Source organism: Pelodiscus sinensis, chromosome 29 (assembly GCF_049634645.1).
Source record: "Pelodiscus sinensis isolate JC-2024 chromosome 29, ASM4963464v1, whole genome shotgun sequence".
NCBI lineage: Eukaryota > Metazoa > Chordata > Testudines > Trionychidae > Pelodiscus > Pelodiscus sinensis.
The window spans coordinates 12,260,306-12,284,237 of NC_134739.1; the positions used below are offsets into that span (position 1 = coordinate 12,260,306).

The window sequence follows — 23,932 nt, forward strand, 5'->3', positions numbered from 1 at the left end:
CTGACGGGCACCTCCCCCCAAAAAGGCGGGAAACGTGAGGCGATTTAAAAATGGGCAGTTAACAAACATGAATAAAGCAGCTCTGAAAACCCCCTGAAGTAATTGCCACCAGCATAAAATGTTCCTTTTCTGTGGTAACTTCCTGCCTGCAAAAATGTACATTGGCCACTTCCCCCTCCCAGTGCCCATGAATTAATTAGCTTATCAAATGAATTTATCAAGTATGGCTGGGATGAAAATATGTTATCGCTGTCACAATTCTATATAGAGGGGTTCCTGTTCACACACATACCTAGATGTTTTCCCTTGAGGAAAACTATTAAAGCCTCAAACCAAATGTGGTACATTAAAAAAAAAAGCCAACCCTGTATACAACATATACTCTTTCCTGAAGTTTATCAAATTCAGCCAATTTAATGCATTTTTTTCTGTGGTTTCTTGATTGGTTGTTTTGTTTAGGGGAAGTGGGTGCCCTAACAAATCTGGAGAGCAGGGTCTGAGCTCCCTTTTTTTTAATTGTATCTATATGGTTGTGACTATTTTCTTCCACTATTTGATCGGAGGAAGTGGGTCTGGCCCACGAAAGCTCATCATCTAATAAACCATCTTGTTAGTCTTTAAAGTGCTACATTGTCCTGACATCTGTCAGGGATGGTGTAGATGGAGCTTGGTCCTGCCTTGAGGGCGGGGGGCTGGACTCGATGACCTCTTGAGGTCCCTTCCAGTCCTATGATTCTATGATTCTATGATTTTGCTTGAGCTCCCTTAGTTTCCACCACGCTCCCAGGACTTTCCCCAGGGGTGAAACAGGGTTTATATCTGTTTGATATCAAATGGATATAGAGTTATTTGGAGGCATCAAATCATTTTTGTAATCTATTATCATTGAGGTGTGGCAGGTTTTGGAGAGGAAGTGCATAGAACGGAGGTCAAAATATAACCCATAGAACAGTTCTCAACCTGGGGTACGTGTACCCGCAGGGGGTACGAGAAGCTTGTCAAGCGGGTATGGGGAATATTTTGTAAATAACTAGATTATCCTAATTGAAATATTCCAAAAGTAGTAGTGTTAGTGAAAAAAGTTGTGGATTCTAGAGTCTAGAATTTATTTCCTTTCATATTGAATAAGGGGTACAGGAAGCTTCGCCAAGGGGGTACGGGGACCGAAAAAGGTTGAGAACCCCTGCCATAGAGTCTTATCATCCGGCCAGAGGATTAACTACAGCCTAAAGTGTTTATTAGGACTATGTATACACTACACAGCTTTTAGCAACAAGGCTGTTTCAATACAGCCCTGTCACGAAAAGTTGGTGTGTGAGAACACTTGTCAGCACTTTTGCCAACAAAATACTTCTAGCTTTCACGAGCGGATTCGGCTTTGTCGGCAGACAAAACTGCATTCATATTTGCACTTGCCACAGCTAAATTTCTGTCATTATGGGCGGGGTGTGTTTGAACCCCTTGACGGACAAAAGTTTTGTTGATCATCTGCAAGTGTAGACAAAGCCTAAGAGAGGCCCAAGGTACAAATGCAGCCTAAGGGGTGTGCAGTGCAGCCCAATGATCACACCGAGTCAACAGAGTCATGACATGCTACCCAAAGGCTAGTAGTGAGTGACACAACTAAAAGGCCATAGATAACCCATAGTGGTTTCTTACAGGTGGCCAATGGGGCAAACATAACTTGTATGATAACAAGCAGATGTTAACATCCCTTTCCTGGGACTGCAGCATGGATCAAAGGACATAAACTTTGGCATGAAGCCAAAAAACCAATGCCTTATAGCACATGGAAACAAATAAGTGCAAATATTAAGATTATCAAGGGCGGTTATTTTTTAATCTGTAATGTTAGGAGACTTATGTTATTTTAGATACCTTTGGGACTTATTCTCATTTCCACTAAGACCTTTTTACACCACTCACGCAGTTAAAAGCATCCTTAAAACGTAAATAAATCATACTGCATTTCATCTACCTTAAGGCACTGCAAATCTGGTGTGAAGAGGCTTTAATGTAAATGTGAATCAGTTCTCTTTAATGGCAAATTAGGTGCAGCCTATGGGCAGCTGGCATGCTGCCACTTCAGTCACCCATATCACAATCTTTGGTCACTCCTCCCTGATTCAGAAGCTTCCATATCTTTAAGTGTTTGCAAAGGGAAATGGAGTCACCCCTGATTAAGAAATTCCCATATCTTTACGTGTGTGGAAAGAGAAACAGAAAGAAAAATCCTATCTATGTCCATGGTAATTCATTTATTTATTTGTGAAATGCCTAGGGGAGAGAGAATACAAAGTCCCAAAGCTGCAATCTGAGGTAAATAACTGTATTATATAATTAGTAAAATGATAATGCAAATCCCAGAAAAGCTGTAATGATTGTGAAAAATATATGGACTATTTATAGATAGAAAACAGCATAGAAAGAATGTTGATTGCTGATGTCTTCTGCCCTATAAATAAATATGCACAGAGTAATTAAGAAAAAATCACTGTTATTAATTATTATAATTAATTTGATTTTATATGATTAACATTTCCATGTCCCTCTTCCATTCTTGGTAAGTAATTTTCCAGTCAGGAGGGATCCACATATAGGTTCGAGGCTGAACAAAATTGTTAAGTGAAATTTAATCTGATCATGTTTTTGCTGATCTCCCTGAGAAACATGAAATACATTAAACTTAAAAAAACAACAAATAGTCTGGTAGCACTTTAAAGACTAACAAAACATGTAGATGGTATCATGAGCTTTCGTGGGCACGGCCTGCTTCTTCAGAGAACCAAAAATGGAAATTAAACAGAGCTTTGAATAAAGGGCTCTAAAATGTGGTCCATAACGTAAAACTTCTGTCACCTGCTCAGTTTTTATTTAAATTGGTCTCTCTCTGTCCATTGTGAAAATAATAGGTTTACCAATGACTTTAATGGAAGCAGTGTTGAGTGCTTTTAAAAATCCCACCCATCATGTATAAATGACTGCTTCTGTACACACTATTTCAGCTGTGCTCTAAAATCCTGTTAATTTTAATGGTGCAGAGTTAGACCAGTGCTGACTGCTTTCAAATAAAAAATACCCTGAGATTGTAATTCTATTTAGGTTTGAATCAGTAGAATGTATTGGACTTAACCAGCCTTGAAAGATTTTTAATGGTAAAAGTTATATTTTTCTTTTACTAAAACAGGCCTTTAACTGCCTTTATGTACAAGGTAAGGCTTTTTATTTCCCTGCACCTGCAGTTGTCTACATAAAACTCTCACTGACTTCAACTGTGGATTTCAATGCTTTTCAAGGGTGCAGTTATATACATCTGTGATGTTATTTAAATGAATATTTTTGTTACTTTTAAATTACAAGTATCAAATTCATTTTCTCTCCCTTCTTGCTTAAGTAGTTGAAAATTGAGTAAAACACTGTAATTTTAAAAGTAATTAAATTTGCTCATAAGCCATGTAAAAAGTTAAGCTATTGCTTTTTCCAGATAGCATGAATTATTTCATAACTAATTTAAATATGCATTTTATAAAGTGAAATTCCCTCTCGTGAACAATTGAAACATTGTCTTGGGCACAGAGGAGAAAATACTGTTCATTCAAACATATTTGTAATGCTTTAATTAAATGGCTCATAATTTGTTGAATTCACTCAGTGTACACATCTCTTCCATTGGGATTGTATTAATTCACTATATTATGCAAAATGGTTCAGTGTTAGAGAAATGTGGCTTGTTTGCTTGATGTTTTCAAATTGTTTTTTGCTTAGGTTATGTAAATGTAACCTGTCAACTGACTAAGGCACATCAGCACATTTTCAGTGCTTCAAACGATGAGTATAATTCCTACTGATTGTAACTGATACTGCATTGATGGGAGAAAGGAGTCCACTTGTGTTGTTACCATTGTTGCCAACACTTACAATTTTACTGCAGGTCTTGCAACATTTGGTGATTGCCTGAAAGCCTCAGTTGCTAGAATCAAGCAACTGCATTAATATAAAAAAGAAGAGATTGCATTAATTTAAAAAAAGAAGTTACTAGCCCTCACAGTTACAGAGAAAAGCTTTAACATATTAAGCAACTATACCATAAAAGCTCAGAAACCAGAAGGAAAATATAAGAACACAGTGTTTATTATTCTCTTCAATTTAAGAGCCAATCTTAAGAACGTTATGAGACTTTTCTCATGATTTCTAAACTCTTTGAAGTTGGCAGCAATGTGCCATGTTACAATGTTTTGCATATGCTCTACTGCGATATTTGTTATTATCAGGAATTAAGCTACCGTATGCCTCAGTTTAAATACTTCAGGGAAAGTGCTTACTTACATTACTTTTAATCTTTTTATTTTTATTGTCATGTACAAGAATACATATAAGTAGAGAGCTTCGGACAGACAAGAGACATACAAATCTTTTGAATGGCCTCCTTAATTTTTAATGTTGTTATATGGAAGGGTAAAGTACCATTAGGGTACTGAATGTGTTATAATAGCTCCTTAATACATTTTGAAGCATTTCATATACCTCTTACATTTTTTCTTAATTATCTTTCAAACCACCTAAAGCCCTCCTCACTGCACTACTAGCCACTACTATCTCCACCCTCTCTTCACTTTTATAACTTGTAATCAGGGTATTTTCTTCCCCCAGCACTGAATTAGAAAGCAAAAATAATTTCCCAAACACACAGTATATGTACATTCTCTCTTTTTGTACTCTGTGTTGTGGGGGGAGGAGGGGAGATTGGCTTTATTGGTTATATGGAAAAGAAAAGAATTATGGAACAGGAAACTATGAATATGTATTTTGGAATGTATTTAGATGACACTTTGTTACATTTAAAGTAAAATTGATCCTTCTTATCTATTTACTAAGATTTTCATATTCCATTACTGTATCACTCGTGAGTTATTTCATTTTATATCCCTCATGGGTTTAATTTCCTCCCCTGTATGCCTTCATGTTTTCTCTCTAGGAAATATTTATGGGACTAGTAGAAAGATGACATCCACTGTAAGTACCAGCTTCACCTTGATTCCCAACCAGAAATACAGACGCAGTAGCCGTCGCTCCAAACCATTCTGCCACACTGTGGACACAGATTCTGAGTCACTGTCCACGCTTGGGAATTTTAAAGCATTGCCATTAGAGATCTTTCAAATGGTTTTGAAATATCTCTCAGGTGAGAAACTGAGGGAAATTATGATACTGTCTATAAATGAAAATGATCACAGGCAAAAATTCTATTTAGTTAAATGCCAAGTTGAGGCCTCTGGGCCTGACTCAATAATGCTTCACTTTACTGTGAATTTAAGGGATTTTCATTTGGTTTGTTCATTTTCAACTTGGGTTCCTGAAGAACCTCATCAACAAAAAAAAGGAATGATAGTACTTGGGGAACTCTTTGAATTATTCTTCTGCTTGCCATATATACAGATTGCAATTTAACAAATATATGCAAAATCCAGAATGACCATAATTTGTTGATAAAGGAGTCCAAAGAACTGATACTTGTCCTTGTTACTGAAATCTCTTGGCCTGCTTGTACTGAGATATATAATAAAGTTCTTAACTACTGATAAGTAGTGTTTTTACAGTAAAGGTTTACAGATAATATTGGGTTTTGCTTTTCCAGTGACGGATATTAGCATGCTAAGCATGGTATCGAAAGCCATCAGCAACCGCCTTATTAATTACATCTCAACCTCATCAGGAAACAGAAGGCTTTTACTGCAAGATTTTCATAACCTTGAGATATCTGGCAAGAGAGAAGGATCCTGTATATTAGAACACTACAGATCTCTAGGTGACATTATAATAAGAACAGTAACAATCAGTAGAGAACTAAGATTGATTAAAGAGATTCTACTGTGATATTTAGTGATTGATAGCAGTTTAAAATGGTGAAGATGTTTTCTGAAATGTATAGGTGTTTGACTGTCATTGAGGCTGAAATTCATTCTTGTGCAAAGAACCAGCAACAAAGTGCATATCCACCTAAATCTCAATTAAGCTCTGCATTAGGTGTGTTTCATCCTGAAAGAATTATTTCAACTCCTCTGAGAATTCTTTTAATCCTCTAATAATAATTAATATATATTATATAAATATACACAAGCTAGCAGATGTTTTGTTTCTTCCTTGTTTAATTTTTAAAGAATATAAAAAGGCAAGGTGAATGAATATCTCATGGGCATAATAATGGGATAAAAGGAGAGTATTTCACCTCTATCAATGCTCACATCTGACCTAATTCTGGAGTGATCAAGAATCATTACCATCAAAGACCTGATTGACAATTCACTTCACAGAGTATCTTGTTCCAGTTCCTAGATGGGAAGTAAACTTATCCCAAAAAGCACCATGACAACTGCCACTGATTAACATTCTCCTTGCCAGCCTTATATCAGAAATGAAGAACTGAAGTGGGCATGATGAATAAATTTTCCTCTCATCCGTAGGTCAGGGTTCAGATACAATGCAAGAAGTGTGTTGTTGCTGCCCTATTCTCACCTGCACAACTATGTCATGGCACAGCAAAAAATAAATGTAGGTCAAAATAATGTGAGTAGTGAGTAACACTGCATATTTTCATTTAAAAATAATTATTTTATTTTTAACTTTTGCACTAAATTACTACCAAATCTTGGCAGCAAAATTCCCCTTTATCTCCCTCCCTGTCTATCAAAAGCAATGCAGTGTTTCTTCCCTGATGCCACTTGGACTATCATTTATCTCCCTCTCTTCATTCTTTGTAATCCTTCTAGAAGAGAAACAAATGAAATCCCAATTTGAACAATTAATAGTATAAGCCTCCTTAACTGATAAGGTCTCATAATTAAATTGATCCTGACAATAAAACAAAATTAAGTCAAGGTTATATTCAGGAGTTAACTTTAAATCAAAAGATTCCCAAGTTAAAGAAACAATGTCAAAGTTATTTAGGTCAAATGTGAGTTTCCTTCCCATTTACATGGATTGTTTACTATATATTATTGATAATTTCAGTGTTTATTTATTTTAGCTATACAATTAAATCTGGCTAACTAATTTTTTTGCCAAAAAAACAGTCAGCACAATTTTGCACACTGTAATAACAAACTTGGAATTAGAAAAGACAACTGTTATTTAACTACAGCTGTATGAACTCTTTATTATAATAAGTACAGTCATTAAAACATGACATACTTAGATATTTGGACTGACTTACATTTTACTAAATTATAAAATATGAAAGGGCCCAATCCTGCGCCCATGAAAATCAATGCCAAAATTCACATGCACTACATCAGGGACTGGCAAGATCTGGCCTGCAGGTCGCATTTGGCCTGCTAAGTTTTTTTGATCTAGCCCACACCTCACTCTTGCAGCAGACCGTAGTGCCAATCAAAGCAGCAGAGCCGGTCCTAACCAATTGGCAGCCCTAAACAGGGGAAAAAAAAAAAAAACGCCTGAGAAAATTTGTCTAACAAAAAAAAAAAAAAAGATGCGGGAAGGATTCAGGAGGTTGGGCTGACATGCGGTCACGGCCTACCCCTAAGGCCAGCTCTGCAAAGCAGCTAGCTGCTCTCTGTGGCTCTCTGCACTGCTGGGAGGAGGATAGAGAGAGAGGCTTCAGCACATTGCCCTAATCCCTAGCAAAATCTCTCAGTTCCTATTAGCCAGTTTCTAAGAGATTTTTCTATGAGCAGGGACAGCACATGAAGCCTCTCCCTCCCTCCCCTTTCCCAGCAGTGCAAAGAGCCACATGTACAGCCAAGCAGCAGTCTGGGGCTGCTGGCAGGGAAGCCTGTCTGAGAGTGTTGCTGGCTGGGAGCTGCTTAGGTAAGCATTTCCTGGCCAGAGCCTCTTTCTGGCACTCCAGACCCCCTCCAACTTCCTCTCACACTCTGCACCCCCTCTAAAACCCTCCCCCAGGTGAGAATCCTCTCATGCACCCATGCCCCTGCACCCCAATCCTCTGCCCCAGGTCACAACCACCTCCTTCACCCAAACCCATTCTCAGACCCCACACCTTTCCTGCACCTCAGTCCTCAACTCCAAGCTCCCTTCTGCACCCAACCTCCATCCCAGACCCCGCATCCCCTCCATAGAAAAGTGTGGTTCTTGACCACTTACCAAAGTCTTGGAGTGGACCCCATCGAAAATTATTGATCATCACTGAACTACAATAATGGCAAGTCTGGACTCTATCTACACAAAAGTCAATTTTTCCTTAGATAGCCAGCACAAGGCTTATCCACTGCATTAATCTCACTTAAACACACACAGTAAAATCCTGGCTACATTAAAATCAATAGCAAAAACTCCCATTGGCTTCAATGGGACCAGGATTTTTCACCCTCGGTGCTTAAATTGTACTTGGGTAACACATAATTTTTGTGCTGCCCCTTTGCTTTTATCTAGTGTGAATTTCTCCATATAAAAGCAGGCCTAAACCTTTGCACTGGTAATAACAATCATCTGCATGTTGATGGTGACTTTACTCATGTTTGTATTCAGACATTCATCTACTCTTTAGGAGTCTGATCACAAGTCCCAGTCAATAGAAAGTTGATTCTTTGGAGCTTTGGATCAAATACCAGCTTAATAAAAAAAAATCAATGTCTGTCATTTAAGAATGTTAACAACATACTTCTATATTGGGAAAATAGTCCATTCAAAATCACAGGAAGTATCTAAAGCACTTTCTGACACCAAGGAAATAACATGATATTTAGGAGATACTTAGAAAATATTTGAGTACTCTTCTGTGGATTTCTTGCATGATTAACAAAGAAGGGTATATATAATATATGTTGTTCTACCAGATGTTTTTGAGGGGAAAGATTTGTAACCCTTTGGCTTTCCAGTCTCATAGAAAAACAAATAGCTGTTCTGCGGTATAATGAACTCCAGCCCTTTATATCATAAGCTCTTCTCTAGCTTTGAATCTCATGTAGAAGAAAAAAATTCTGCCTCCTAGCTATGTTTTATATTATCATCACAGTTCAGAATAACTTCTGTTTGACCATGTGGTTGGCTTAAAAGATGTTGGAGGCTCAGCTTTTGACGATGTAATTAGAAAACCAGTGTCTCTTCAAATGTTACTCTTTGTGCCTCTATTAATTGAAATATTTCAACAGCTGTAATTCAAAAAACAATATAATAATTTTGCAGGGCTCCAGCTGTGATTCGCATGGAGTTTAAAACAACTTAGTAAACAAATTATATCATGAGAGCCTTATGCACTCCCCATCATGCTTTCTGACATAAAAGGCATCTCTACTACAGAGGCTAGCCTACCGTTTTCCAGTGCACAGCCCACTGTAATGTACCATTTTCTTCTCTTGAGGAAATAGCATGGTATTGCACTGCCTGTGTAGTGTATGCTTCATCTGGCCAAATTATTTACCTCACCTGAATGATTACATATGTGTTTCTGTTTCAGGTTTGTTGCTTAAAAGGTGCACGCTATTACTGCCCACAAAAGACAGGCTAAAGTACATACACAAGATACTCTCAGAAGTAAGCTTACACTCATTTCTCTGTATTTAACACTTCTAGAATTTTGTTCTGAAGTATTACTTGCACCTATATTAATGTTTCAATAAAACAATTTTGTTAATGTAATATATGTAAATTAATTTATTAACGCATCTGTGATGCTCATCAGTGTAATACGAATTTAGTAATTTGGAATCAGTCTCTTGGTTAAAATTCTTCCTTAGATATTTAGGCTATGATTTCCAATCTTGAGTACCTGAAATTAGGCATTTAAATCAATAAGTGGTTTATTTTTCCAAGATGCTGAGCCCCCACAGATTTAAACTGAAGTCAAAGTGAGTTGTAGTGTTCAGAACCATCTCTAACTTTAGGCACCCACTGTTTGAAAATTATGGCATACATCTAGGATTTTCAAAGGATATCTAAAGGGGTTAGTTGCTCAACTCCTATTGAAAATAATTTCCTTCAAATGTTTTTAAAACTCCACTCTTAGGCCTGGTTTACACTAAAGGGGAAGGTCAACTTAAGATATGGAACTCCAGCTACATTAATTACATAGCTAGAGTTGATGTATCTTAAATCACCATCCACACAGTGGGAGGTCAACGGGAGTAAACGCTCCCATCGGCTTTCCTTACTCCTCATGAGGTGCAGGAGTACCGGTGCCAACAGGGGCACCCTCTCAGTTCAAATTAGTGGGTCTTCACTACACCCACTAAATTGAATCCCAAAAAATTGACCTCGGTATTGTTGATCTTCTGCATAGTGTAGACATGGCCTTCGTGAATATAATCTGCTATAAAAATGTCTTTTATGTTAATTTTTAAAGCACATCACTCAGCACAAATAATATTTGCCACTTTGTAATAAAATGAATGTAGGTTGAAATTCAGCCCCATGAAGAGATCCTATAGAAGACCTATATCCCACTTAAATTCTGCTTAGAAGAGAAAGTGGTGCATAATGCCTTGGGCAGGCTCTCTGCACAGGGATAAAATTTTAACCATAATTAATTCAAAACATTATGTTGTTAAACTGTATTGGTTTCTGAAGGGCTAAATGATTATGTATAACAGACATTATTAATAAAATATCACATCTGTCTGAAGACTAAGGTGGACTGAGTGAAAGTTCTGAGAGGACCAATGGCCGCATCATAAAAACACAATCCAAATTGGCAATTTTGTCTCAGAAGAGATGCAAGGGTTGAGTGAATGTAGTGTAGAGAAATCCCTTATTTACCTTGGAAAATAGCCCCTTGGGTCTGCATTGCTGTAGATCAGTGATGTGGGAAAGCTTCAAGCATAAAAGTGAATTTATTTCCAATTACTCTACATTGATTAAAAGAAGCAACAATGTTTTGTCTTTGCAGGTTTCCTGTTTTAAACTCAGTGGTTGCCCAAGCCCATTGCATTGCTTGGGATTACAGTGCTATGGTGTGTTTTTACAGGTATGGTGTATTTTCTCAAAGAGAAGGCAGGTATCATTAGTATAAGAGAAACCAAAGTTTGTCTTTTTTTAAATCTATCAAGGCTGAAATACTCAGCCTTTTTAAAAAGTGCAGATAAACATAATCACCATCCAACTTAATTATACTTTGAAAAGCAGTGGGCTAAAACTGCTTAGCAAGACATTTCAAAGTTTAACATGGCTTTCAGGTCCCAGACAATGCATTTATTCAGTTCCGCATTTCTTTCTGACTTTTTAAAAATATTTAACTTAACTTTAGAGAATTTATAATTCTGGATCTTATTATTAGCAAATTTATTACCAAAGAAGAATACATATATGGCCTTTTCATTACATTACTTCAAATATCAAATTCTCAACACCCTAACCAGAGATTCTCTGATTTAAAGGCAATTAGCCCAAGGTCTTTAATTAAATGGAGGAATTGTTCTAGCTATTTGAGATGCAAAGAAAGAAATGACAAATCTGTTATTTCAGCAGTCAACTGTATTTACTATAATGACTACCAAGATTGCAAATATGTTATAAGGGACAAGGATAGGGCTTCTTTAATACTAACTGAGGATGGTATTTCATTGTCAAATGGATAGGATCACCATTATGGGTCGCTTTACTTGAGAGCTGCTTTGTCTAACTTCCCGAAAAAAGCTTATATTCTTTGTTGAAGAACAAGCATTTTCTGAACATTTTAAATTAAGCTACATTGTGTTTTAGAAGAACTTACTTGTTCAGACACTCTCTGGAAATATACCATATGAAAATATCTTTAGTAATGACAAAGATACTGTTCAGAATCGCATGATTGTCTGGTTTATTCCCTGCCCTAGCTAACTATTATAGATAATTATTTGCATCAGGATATTCATGTTGTTAGCAACTGTCTCTTGCGTAGTCACGTCCAAAGATCATAAATTATCTTTGGCCAGAAGGTGCAACCCCAATGCAGTTCAAATTTTGAGCTATACAAAGGCCCATGAACCCCTTTGTCAGGGCCATCTTTTGGCATATGCAGAATATGCAGCTGTGTAGACCACCACTGAATTTGGGCCACCACTTTGCCCTAAATTAAGTTGTGCCCTATGTTGCATATGCCCCAGTCGAGGACAGTGTGAGCTTAAGCAGCCCCAATCCCCCGCTCCGCTGCTCCTGTTCCGCCTCCCAGTCCTGGCAGCCCAAATCCTCAGGTTTCCCACTTCACCTCCCAACCCCAGTGGCTGAATCCCTCAGTCCCCCACCCCCTGTTCTGATGGCCCTTCAGTTCCAGTGGCCCCAATCCTCCACCTCCAGGTCTGCCTCCTAGCTCACAGCTCTGGTGTGCTGCACTGTTTCCCCTTCCGCCTGTTCCCCATCAGTGTCCCTGCCTTGTTCCTGCCCACACAGCTCCTGCCCGCACAGCCCTCTCCTGCAGAGTTGCTGCCCCACTCCCCAGCAGGGGTTAGGGGATGCAAGTCCGCAGGCTGTGCAGAGTACCCGAATTCATAAAGACAGCCCTTCCCTTTGGTATGAATTAGAGAACCCTTCATGGCAGCTGAAGCTAATGGTGCTGGAAGGCTTTGCACTCAAGACACTCTCCCTCTTCCTCTCTCTCTCCTGACACCATCAGGAACAGGGGGCTATGGGCTTGTGTGTGATGCGTAGGGTTGCCTATGTCAGACTTATGCTGGCCCTGCAATGAGGAAATTCCTCGTGAGTCATTTCACTCACTTTAGATCACTAGAGTTCCATGAAGAAACAGCAGCAGGAGCAGAACTCTCCTCCTCCTCTTTTTTCAGAATTTTCATGAGTTGCTGATATGAGACCATCTGTCAAATAATGACTACTGATATCAGTTACACATGTAGAAATCTAGAGCAATTCCAATCTGTGGGATTATCATCTAGCTCTGTATTTCTAAACTGCTGTGTTTTGTTTTGTTGAGCCGCTATGTTACTGCCCAAAGTGTCTGAGGGCCTGATAGAATAAAAGAGCTTATATTAACATTTTTGTTTTCCCTTTTAGACTTAGCAAATTCCTTTATGCAACAAGTGTGTGTGACATGATTATTTCTGATTTCAGTGACATATAGATATAGCCACTGGGGGGAGAGGAGGGCATTTATAATAATAATTTGCACTTTGCAAGAAGTCCATTTTGAATGATAAGGATTAAAATAATACACAATAGTTCAGATGCACTAGTCTCTGCTGAAATGTGTCCTTTCCATAAATACTGAAAAATTGATTGTACTTTTATGGCTATAATAACAGGCATTGTGATTTAATTCTATATATCTGTCCTTCATTTGGTGTTGTCAGACCCTGACAGCAGGCTGGGATGAATTAGAATGCCATCGTGTTTATAACTTCCTCTGTGAGCTGAGCAATCTACCCCGCAAAGTACAGACAGTTGTCAGCAGCAAACCAGGTGAATACCTGAAACAAAAAAATCCTAGAAAATACAAATGATAATGAAAGAAGCTGTCATGGTAGTTATAGCATTCTTTTGCTGCCAGTTCAGGAAATGGATTCACACTATTACAGAGAAAATGCACCCTAGATTCAAGGATGATTTGAGCCTTGTGATCCCTGCAGCACTTGATCCTTCCTTTATCCATATGTATGGTGCTTTAGCTGCAGACATGCCAAAAATGAGTACTCTGAAGTTGGTAACATGTTGAATATAACTGAAGGAAATCTGCACTATTAACTGAATTTAGTTGTTTTCTGATGAGAACAAGCAATTGACTTATCTTTGGGTGTTCTGTGTGGCGAAGTGTATCTCTTTGAGAGGCAATTGATTTTGTTGGATCTTATCATTTCATTATCAAATGTATATATAATTTACATGCACTAGGCCTAATTCTCCTCTGCTTTACACCAAAACTTGTGCAATTAATAGTTACACCAGTATAAAACTGATGTGGTACAGTAGAAAATCAGGACTAATATTTTATGCATATCCTGAAGCATCACTCTAAAACCAAATGTAGCCCCTCCAGAAATTGTCCAGCACAGTACTCAGTATTTCATTGGAAATGTTCACATGTGGGTTCCCACCTAAGAGGTTGTAGAAGGCAAGCATGCAGTCAACTTTTTCTACTTGTTCCTTTAGGCACCATTTAATAGAATTACTGGCAGAAAGAAGCACAGCAATGCCAAAAATAATGGCGTGACCCTGAAACAGAGCATGAGAAGTGGCAAAAAATTAGCATTGGGCAGGCAGATAGAATCAGTGGTTTGAAGCAATGCACGAAACTAGTGCAAGCATGGGATAGTTACAGCTTAGAACTTCGGACCTTATGGTCTGAGTTACTCCAATTTGACACTCATTCAGTGGGAGTTATGCATCTGGAATCTCTAATATCCTAGTAGGCACCTATCTACATCTGTAGGGAGTTTAAATACCTTTACAAATCTAGCATTATTTGCCAATATAACCTAAAATCCTTTCTCCCTCTCTCTACCAATCTTTATAAATATATTAAAATTGCCAAAGTGATTATGGATTCATAATATACAAATTCTCTTATCTTAGGAAGCGCCCGAAAGCTGGAATTACGGATAAGGTTATTCTGTCGCAGTGTCCTGCTAAATCACTGGATTCATCGAAGTGATTCTGCATTTTGGCTGACTCGTATCTTAAAACCGTGGCCAATGGTTAATCAAGCCCGGTTGTTATACATCATTTTTGGCCCAGTCTCCTCTATAAATGGTGTGTAGATTTAACATAATAGCCTGTTTTCTGAGGGAGAAATTCTGATCTATGCCCTTTCAGGAGAGCAATGCAAGGGTTGTGTGGGATGGATTCCTCCTCAGTCAAGTGGTAGGATTATATATCTGAGATGTCTGTGGACACAACTGTAGACCATGAGTCATAGTCAGAACAACAACCTTTTTACCCATCATTTTGAGCTTTTGGGCCAAAGCATACACACAAGTAATGAACCTGTTGTTCCCTCCTCTGGTACGCTACTGCCTGCTCCACAACAGCTCTTCTGAGTTCCTATAGAGAGAGTTGCTGTGGAACTTCTTAACAGTGTGCAGGGAGCTTTGGGTGTAGATTCTCTTTGTAGATTCTCTGCTTTGTAGCTCCATGTATGGCAGAAACTCTGTGGTACACTTTGTTATGGGCCTTCCATATGCCAGGAAGATTTCGTTCCAGGTGGGAAAGCACTTTGTGCTTATTGCATTTCTCTTTTTATAAGGGAACATTTACCTCTTTGCAGACTTATCATTCCTAATAAACTTATTCTTTTTCAAGATTTGACCACACCATTCATATTAATTTGTGAAGACTGTAAACTTCCAGGTAATTGCTTGGACATTCTACTGAGAATGCTTATATTGGTGCTCATTACTCCTAATTTACACCAGTGTGAGAGGGGAATCAAGCCAACTAATCTCATAAATGAAGGACATACAGAACATCTTAGCTATTTCACAATACTTTTTGTTTTGTTCCAGGTGCAGCTATATTACTGTAAACTTTTGAAGACAAAAACTCTGACTTTACTTATTTATGTGCGGCCAGCAGCACCTCTAGAAAGCAGGCCTTTTCTAAATAATAAAGTATAGGTTGAAACTCTGTAGTCTGGCTCTCTCTGGTCTGGCAACATCCGTGGTCTGACATGATTTTAGCTAGCTGGCTGTCCCCTTATCATGAGTGTGGTCAAGTTTTCTGTGATCCTATAAAGTTTGTTTACGGCCACAGGTCCTGGCACTCAGTGTTCTGTGCTGTTATTTAGCTTTAATTTACCCCTAAATGTTTTCTAAGAGCCCAGTAAGCAGTGGAAGTGTTGGCAATGCTGCTAGACAATATTGACCTCCCTTGGTTTGGCAAATTCTCTCATTTGGCACTGGTCAGATCCCGAGGGTGCCAGAATAGAGAGGTTCAACCTGTATAATATTTAGAATAATTGACCCCTTACCTGTTTAACATGGACCTTCTAAAGAAATTACAGAGGCAATGTTTTTCCTCTGTTTGCCTACACCCGTGGTGTGAAGGTCGCCTCAGCATTGAACCACAAGCAAGTGTATCACCCTCTGAAATCACACTGTTTTCCTCACTTAAATATTAATTCTGTGTTTCCCTAAAGTACCCAATAATTCTAATTCACATTGTAGTCTACACTGCCTCTTCTGCCACAAATGAGATAAAATAAAATGCTCTTGTGCAAATAGGGACTTTTGCTTTTGCCTGAATCACCTTTTCTTTTTTCAAGCCATCCTTTGAGGCCCCAGTATAATTCTTCCTTATTTAGCAAACTACATTGTTATTTAGTGGTGATTGTGACTAATGTTACCCAGGACATGTGGTTTGGCAGAAAATGATAGACGGACCAACTGATGAGACCAGTTTAAAGGGTCTAGCTGATGCTATTAAACTACTGTATGACACAGAAGCTAAAGAGTGGACAGCAGATGATGTTATCAGTCTTGTGGATGAATTGTCAGGTATATTTATATTTTATATAACTGGAGGTTGTGCAGTAGTCAGAGATAGAAGATACCAACACGGCTTATAAAAAAAAGTAAAATGTTTTAAGTAATAACACATGAAAATCTTCAAAAATAAGTGTTCTGTTATCAAGTGTAAGGGACACTGAGGCACAGTTCAGGTCCAAAATTTAGGTTTTGTCCAAAACAAAAGTTTTACAAAATTACCATAGTAGTACAATCATGTTTTCATGATTTTTTTTTAAATATCCAGGAGACTCTATCTTAGTTTGATTTTTACCATTTTTCCTATAGTGTTTGTACCCTGGGCATTCTTATTCTTGGGGTTGAGAACCAAAAAGTGATAAGCAGGAAAAAAGAGAACTTTCCAATGTATTTGCTCTCAAGTACAAAAAGGATAAATAGGAAGAAATACATTTGATTTTTTTCCAAATCTAATGCATGGGGGTTATTGATAATCCTGATAAAGATAATTTTTGATTATTAGCAACACTTTCTCCTGAACTAATGTTAAAGGTATTTGGATATTAACTGATTGATGTGTCATTTTTATTGGCACCTTTTTGGAAAAGAGGTTCCACTTGTAATGAATTTGTTGTTGTTGAGTCCTCAGCCTGTATAAGCTCAGGGAGTGGTACTCCACTGTCCCTTGGGTCCTCCGTGTTCCCTATAGAAAGCCCATGCTGCAGGCATGTTTATAGGGATATAGCCAGGGAAGGGAAACACAGGGATGTGCTGGGCTCACCATCAGTGTCAGGACAAGACATAGCATAGAATGTGTAGAGAGTGGTACTGAGCAGCCTGGCAGGACCTGACTGCTCTCTCCCCATGGAAAGCCCTGGCTGCAGGGATTCTGATTGGGGCTTCCCATTAGGCAAGGATGTTAGCATCACAGCCCATTATTTCCTGTGTGGGCAGTAGGTTCTTAGCTGCCCCATGCTATTGTCTCAGGCAAGGGCCATTTGTTTATTACTGAGAACTTTTGGGGTACGTCTAAACTACATGGTTCCGTCGACGGAGCCATGTAGATTTGTTGTTTTGTCAAAGTCAAATGAAGCCACGATTTAAATGATCGCGGCTTCATTTAAATTTACATGGCTGCCGCGCTGAGCTGACAAACAGCTGATCAGCTGTTTGTCCGCTCAGCGCGCTAGTCTGGACGCTCCCCTGCCGACATCAAAGCCCTTTGTCGGCAGCCCTGGTAAACCTCATCCCACGAGGAATAACGGGGCTGCCGACAAAGGGCTTTGATGTCGGCAGGGGAGCGTCCAGACTAGCGCGCTGAGTGGAAAAACAGCTGATCAGCTGTTTGTTGGCTCAGCGCGGCAGCCATGTAAATTTAAATGAAGCCGCGATCATTTAAATCGCGGCTTCATTTGACTTTGCCTATGTGTCTAATCTACATGCCTCTGCCAACAGAGGCATGTAGTCTAGACACAGCCTTGGATAGTGGAAGCTTTTAGTTGGCAACCAATAATTTGCTAATAACTGGTATCCATTGTAGTTTCATTTTTAATCGTCTAAGCCTTTGTTGGAGCTATAGGTAAGTTTTTGATGTGTTTTTGACCTTTTTAAATAGAAAGTATGGTGGCCTTTACTGGGAAAGAAGCTGGTCTCTGGAAAGGAATCCATAATTTGATAGTGTTATACTTTAAGTTTGGTTGGAGTTTGGAGAGATTGTATTATACATTTTATTATCATCAGCCTTAACACAAACAATTCCCATTGGGACCATAGTAATTCTGTAGCTCCCAGCTGTGTTGTAGGTGTGTTTGAATGGGCTTTCCTCTCAAGCGTGTCAGATGGCTGTCAAATGCAGTGATTCATAAATTAAAATACATTCAGAATTTTGTTCAGATAATTTTCTTTTAGTTTAATTGTAACCTACATTTTCTAACCTATATTTGACTAAATTATGTACAGTGTGTTGAATCATAGGTAATGAATAATCCTTTGTATTTGTATTATAAAAGTGGTTCCCCGGGAGTGGCTCATGGAGAATAATGCTCGCCTCCTCATATTGAGTGGAAACAACATCTGCTTCACCTTCATGGCTAGTAAAGCTGTGAATGGGCGGGCTGTTGAGTTGGCCAGGCTAGTAGTCTTTCTGGCTTTGGTGAGTATCACTGAATAGAAGTTTTTGGCATTTTGCCACTAAATCTGCATCTCTGCTTTCTCAGGGCTAGGGCCTGATTTTCCTTACACTAAGAACGAATAACAACATTGGGCAAAAGAGAGTCAGGCCCATTGATTTCAAAGGCCCCTATACAGAGCTTGAAGGTATCAACTCTGTCCCTAGGGGAAAATAATTCTAGCATAAAGTGGAAATGGAGTTCTCTCTCCTTCATTGCATGGACAGAACAGCTCTACAAGAGCATCCTCTCACATAGGCCCTGGAATAGATTCCACAGTAAGATTAAAGCCCATTGTATTGTGGAATAGTGCCAGAATTGTCTACTATGAATTTTAGTACATCAACATGTTGTTTTCATGGGATTTTTTTAGCTCATCTCCACTATGAATATGTATTGTAATATTTCTTGTATGTTCTAGGTCTGTGAAAAGGACCTATACTGCATGGATTGGGCAGTAAAAATGATGCAGAAAGTCTGTAAGGTTTTCAGCACTCCCGGCGAAAGGAATAACTTCCTGCAGAGCGTGGAAAATGCATTTGCTCACATGATCATGGACATGTTACAGTCAGTAATGTCTGGTGAGTATCTATGCCTGTCTGCAACAGGTGAGCTCTTTCAATGGGACATGCCCACTAGCCAAGACTCTAGCAGAACAGGGGATGGGCGCTCCTGGATCATCACAGCTCCAGCCAGGCCCCCTTCCTAATCAGTTAGAGCTACCCTTGAAGGGAATTAATTGAAAAAGATGGGATATTCTTTTTATAATTAATAGTATTACCCATCCTGTTGTGATGGTAGATGTACACTCAAGTTGGCCTGGCGCGGGGGGCAAAAGCAGACCTGGCTGTCATCTAGCCTGTGAAGGACCTGCTGCTGTCATGGCCGTGTCCCTGCTGCTCCACCCCCACCTTGCACCATCCACACACGCCGTGTACTCACACCCACCAGAGAGCGCCATGGGCCTCTGGAGTCCGTCATCCAGGTGCCAGCAGGCTGGGTCCTGACCAGCCTGCCCGGACCCGCTAGCCGAACTCCCTGCATTTCTGGCGAGGTGCAGCCTCCATTCCACACGCAGCCCATGGGCCACTAACTCATTCCCTGTTTGGAGCAGCAGCTGGCTGCCATATGGGAGTGACTGTTACAATAAATAAACCCTGTTACAGACTCTGGAGCTGGAGTTTGGGAGTCCCTGCTCTGCAGGCAGAGTTCTGCCCCAGTGGGATCAGCCTGGGGCAGGGCTGGTCTGGTCTCCTGTCCCTTGTGGCCTGGCCAGAGCACTGGGCAACCCTGTCCCCAACATTGTCCCCAGCTGCAGGAGAAAGTATGGCTGGGGACGGGGTCCTGGGAGCTGGGATCTGCCCAGAGCTGGCGGCGGGGTGGCACATTGGGAGCTGTCTTGGCTGCAGGGAGAGGGGAGCTGGGAGGAGCTGCCCTGGCTGGGGCAGAGGGAACAAGCTGGGCACTGTCCCACAGGGAAGACGCTGAAAGCAGGGAGTGACATGCTCCCTCCACCAGGATTGGTAGCCCCATGTGCCAGTATCACATATTGGGATCTGGAGTCCTTTTGGGCTGTCCTTCCATTCAAGATCAGAGTGGCTGCATCAGGAAATTTATTATTATTAAATTCCTTGGGCTGCATTCCCTCCATGGTCCAAACTCTGTCACCTCTGATATAAACTCAAGACTGTTTTATAATTGCAAGAAGTAAAGATGAACAGGTTGCTCAGTTAGGACAGATTTCTATCTTAAAGCAAGATTGTTCTTGTTCAATCCTGGACAAACTGTTTATGAGAGTCTGTGATGTTATTTCATAGCTGTCCCACCATCAGATTCTATATCTGATGTCTAATAGATCTAAATGGAAGTAGTTAATTTGGTGCCATGCTTCCCAGTGGTATCCAGGGCTGTGAGGCACCTCACTACCACCAGCTCTTAGCGTGAGGACATCTTGTCGGTGCTTACCATGGGTCAAGTGCCTGACTCCACCATCCACAGGCAGCACAACTAAATATTCACCTTTTGGCCTAAGCAGGCTCTGCTGTCCCTCGTCAGGTTAGCAATAGACAAGCATACCCCAAACCCTGAGCCATCTAATCATCTTCCTGGAGTAGGGTTGCCGGGTAGTATTTGAGCTTTCTGTTTGGGAAACAAATTGAGAAAATATAAATGTCTGGTATTTTCTAAATTAGATATAATATAGAATGTGATGTCAAGTGTGTCCGGTATTTTTGTTGAAACCATCTGGCAACCCTATCCTGGAGTGTCTAGCCTGTTTCATTGGACACTCACAGTATTCCTACAGTCACTGCTCCCAAAGAAGCAACGCACTCCAAATGATCAGTTACACGTTAGATAACCTAAGTGATCCATTTGACATGCAGCATTTAGCTATGTTCAGAGTGAAAACAAGCAGACATTTATTTAAAAAAGAAAAGAGATTCAAATGATAGCAAGTAGAAGTATTGGACACAAATGACTGCATATATAATAAAATCATAACAGACATTCTAGAGTGTAGACTTGCTTAACAAAATACTTTCATGGCTGATAAAGTATTGCTCAGCAGTGCTTTCTAGCCTGGCACGCTATGATCTCTTTTTCGTGAAACAAGACATATTGCCAACTTGCCCCTGCGGTAAAGGATACAAGTGTGTTGTTCTGACTTCCCAGAAATAAAGATATACAAGTTCCTTCATTTGTCTTCAGAAATGTGATGCCCCCACGTGTTGTTTTCCCTTTATACTCCTTTCTTGCAAATTTTCGATTTGCTTGTCAATTTTTCAATCTTGATTAGACAGTGGCTCAGTATGTAAATAGACTTACATTGAGAGAGACACAATACAGAGCCAGAAAAATAAACATCTGCTACAGCTTCACAGGTGGTTAATCATCCCTGCCCAGTCAGTTAGCTCCATGCATGGAACATCATCTGTGATGCTGTGCTGCTGAGCAGCTTAGGGAACACTTACCATCTACCTGAAAAAAATCTGTCTAGTATATCACCTCTTGGTGATGTGTTTTTAACACCAAGGCTTTAAGAACATAATTTTCAGTACAGTATAGATACATAACGTCTCAAATATTGTCAATGTATATATTTCAATGACTTGTGGGCTACTAGCTTTTTGTAATGATTTTGCATGCCATGCTTTGGTGAATTATTGTGGGTATCTAACATGGGATCCCTGTTAAACTCTATTCTCCCCATCCCTCTGCCATTTGGTGTCAGGAGGTACCTGAGTTATACTTGGCCTCTGCTAAAATACTAAGTAGTTTCTAAGTTCTTCTTACAGATGAACCCTTTGTTTTCATTAGCTATTTTTAATGTTTCCCTTCTGGTGCTTAGGAGATCGTGAGGAAGAAGACAGCAGCTTTTTGAATTTATTTCACCTGGTGAATGCACAATCTAACTTCCATAAGGAAATTCTATATCTCACCATGAGAAGTACCTCTACTTAAATACTCACAATTACTACAGTGATTCATATAGGTGTCCACTTATCTTTTAAATTCATTCTCCAGCAGCTTCTTGCCAAGTTTTAACAGCTACTGATCACACTATCAAAAATAGAAAATATAATAACCCGTTAAATCTGGAAGTATAACTTTTGCAGAAGCAGCAGAAGGCTGACGGGAGATGCTAGTGAAATACAAAGCAGAAGAATTACTTAAACCTATAAAGATGTAGTGAGGCAACTATAAGAAACTACAGCACAATCTGTGCAATAAACTTGCCAAAGAGTGTGTGTCAAGATGTGCTGAGGAGCCCATCTGTGACATTCCATGGTTTGACTGTTATGGGTGGGAATACACACTGCATTCTTCTCCCACTGTGTATGTTTGGATACAAAATAAAAATGACATGGTGTTGAGATTTGATGTACAACCACAAATTAAAGAATGTTGTTTTAGTTCAGAACAGAAAATATTTTGCTCTTTTAATTTTGTTTTCTCTTTGGAATCCATTAATTAAAAACCAATATAATGAGAAAGGCATTGCCAGGTATCTCCAGTTCAAGTTACACTTGGGTATCTATAATTCACTCTGATATTCTTCGCTCCTGAACTCTGCCGTAGGTATCTGCATGGCTTGGGCATTAAGTTTCAGTACAAAGGCTCTCTGGAAAAAGCCATAGTTTTTTAAGGATGGAAGGTTGGTTTTTTGTTTTGTTTTTTGTGGTTTTTTTTTTTTTTTTTTTTTTTTTTTACAGAACATGCTTTTCATCTATAAAGCAGAAGAAACTTCAGAATGCACCTTTGTACTAAATATAATAACTGAATAGTTAAAAAAATTATGTCTGCTAAGTTGAACAATGTTTAATGCATGTAGATATTAATTCATGAAGATCACTGGTTTTTATTAAAGTACCAGATATGTATTCTAGTCTAAAAAAATTATATTTATGGTACATTGCTTTAAAAAATGAAAATATTTAATATGTGCTAAACAGTATTTATTACATTTTGGGTTATTTATAGGATGGCTATTTTCTTCATATTATTAAAATACCTTTTCCCCCAACTGAAATATTTATTAATTATTCAAATATGTGCCAAATTTTGCCCTCAGAGACTGTTATTCTTCTCTGAGTGTTTGTTCATGTGCATTCCAAATCAGACGTTTGTGTGCACACCTGCATGTTAGCCAGAAGACTTTTCCCCTAGCAGGTAGTTGTAGGATTGGCCAGGGCGCCCACTGGAGTCATGCCTCCATGGCACTCAATATAATGCCCCGCCAGCCACCTTTCCCCTTTCAATTCCTTCTTACTGCCAGTGACAGTTAGCTGGAACTCCCTGTGTTCTTGCTCGCAAGTGCAACAGCTCACACAGTCACAGACAGAGATCAACACCTGACGGAATTGCTCATGAGGCAGCACTCCAACCTCAGCCAGACCACACACTGACAGACTTGGTACCAAGCATTCCTTTCTCGGTGCATGGTGCTTCCATGCCGTCAACTCAACCTCAGGCGCCACCTAAGGACTTGCAGCACCTGATGGGCTCATCTTGCAGCATGCATTGGCGATGCCATTCCCAATCCACCAGTGCCACAGAAGAAGATACCAGATAGAGGGAGGACTCCTATAACCAAGTCCAAAGACAAGCCTAGGATGAAACCCAAGTTATCACTAAGCTTTGGTACCGGCACCTGAATTGGGAGGAAGAACCCAGGAGCTGAACACCCCACCACCAGCCCAGTCAGCAAGGGACATCGTCATGCCTTTCCTGCCTGAGGCTTTTCAAGTAGCCCAGGATTTGATGTACAGTACACTATGCCCCCCTTTTCCTCTTCAGTACCAGCTCCACTGAGGGTGCTGTTGAGAGGCAAGCCAGCCATGATGGTTCGATGCTCACCCTTGCCAACACACTGCTCACCAGCACTGCAATGGGATCCAAGGAGTAAAT

At 39.6% G+C, this 23,932-nt stretch overlaps 1 protein-coding gene across 7 annotated transcripts; it reads left to right on the plus strand.

Moving 5' to 3' along the window:
- The first annotated feature begins 1 nt into the window (after position 1).
- FBXO47 (F-box protein 47) lies at positions 2–22,113 on the plus strand. 7 transcript variants are annotated; one of them, XM_025186191.2, is made up of 13 exons: positions 70–98; positions 2,282–2,319; positions 3,188–3,212; positions 4,976–5,013; positions 5,636–5,806; positions 9,431–9,507; positions 10,859–10,936; positions 13,251–13,359; positions 14,470–14,646; positions 16,242–16,388; positions 18,365–18,507; positions 18,945–19,104; positions 21,873–22,113. In XM_025186191.2, exons 5-13 carry the CDS (start codon positions 5,650–5,652, stop codon positions 21,983–21,985), a joined length of 1,161 nt encoding a protein of 386 aa, XP_025041976.1. In that variant the 5' UTR covers positions 70–98; positions 2,282–2,319; positions 3,188–3,212; positions 4,976–5,013; positions 5,636–5,649; the 3' UTR covers positions 21,986–22,113. The 7 variants fall into 7 exon arrangements, with proteins under 7 accessions (XP_025041973.1, XP_025041979.1, XP_006126273.1 ...); XM_025186188.2 differs by lacking the exon at positions 2,282–2,319 and having other exon boundaries at positions 2–98; positions 4,976–5,182; XM_025186194.2 differs by lacking the exon at positions 2,282–2,319 and having other exon boundaries at positions 14–98.
- Positions 22,114–23,932: the final 1,819 nt, after the last annotated feature.

Excerpts from the sequence above, each read along its gene's own strand:
- FBXO47 (XM_025186188.2), top strand. The coding sequence starts at position 5,002 with ATGACATCCACTGTAAGTACCAGCTTCACCTTGATTCCCAACCAGAAA. Across the intron at positions 13,360-14,469 it reads AGTTGTCAGCAGCAAACCAG|GAAGCGCCCGAAAGCTGGAA; the intron begins GTGAATACCTGA and ends CTCTTATCTTAG. Across the intron at positions 16,389-18,364 it reads TCTTGTGGATGAATTGTCAG|TGGTTCCCCGGGAGTGGCTC; the intron begins GTATATTTATAT and ends GTATTATAAAAG.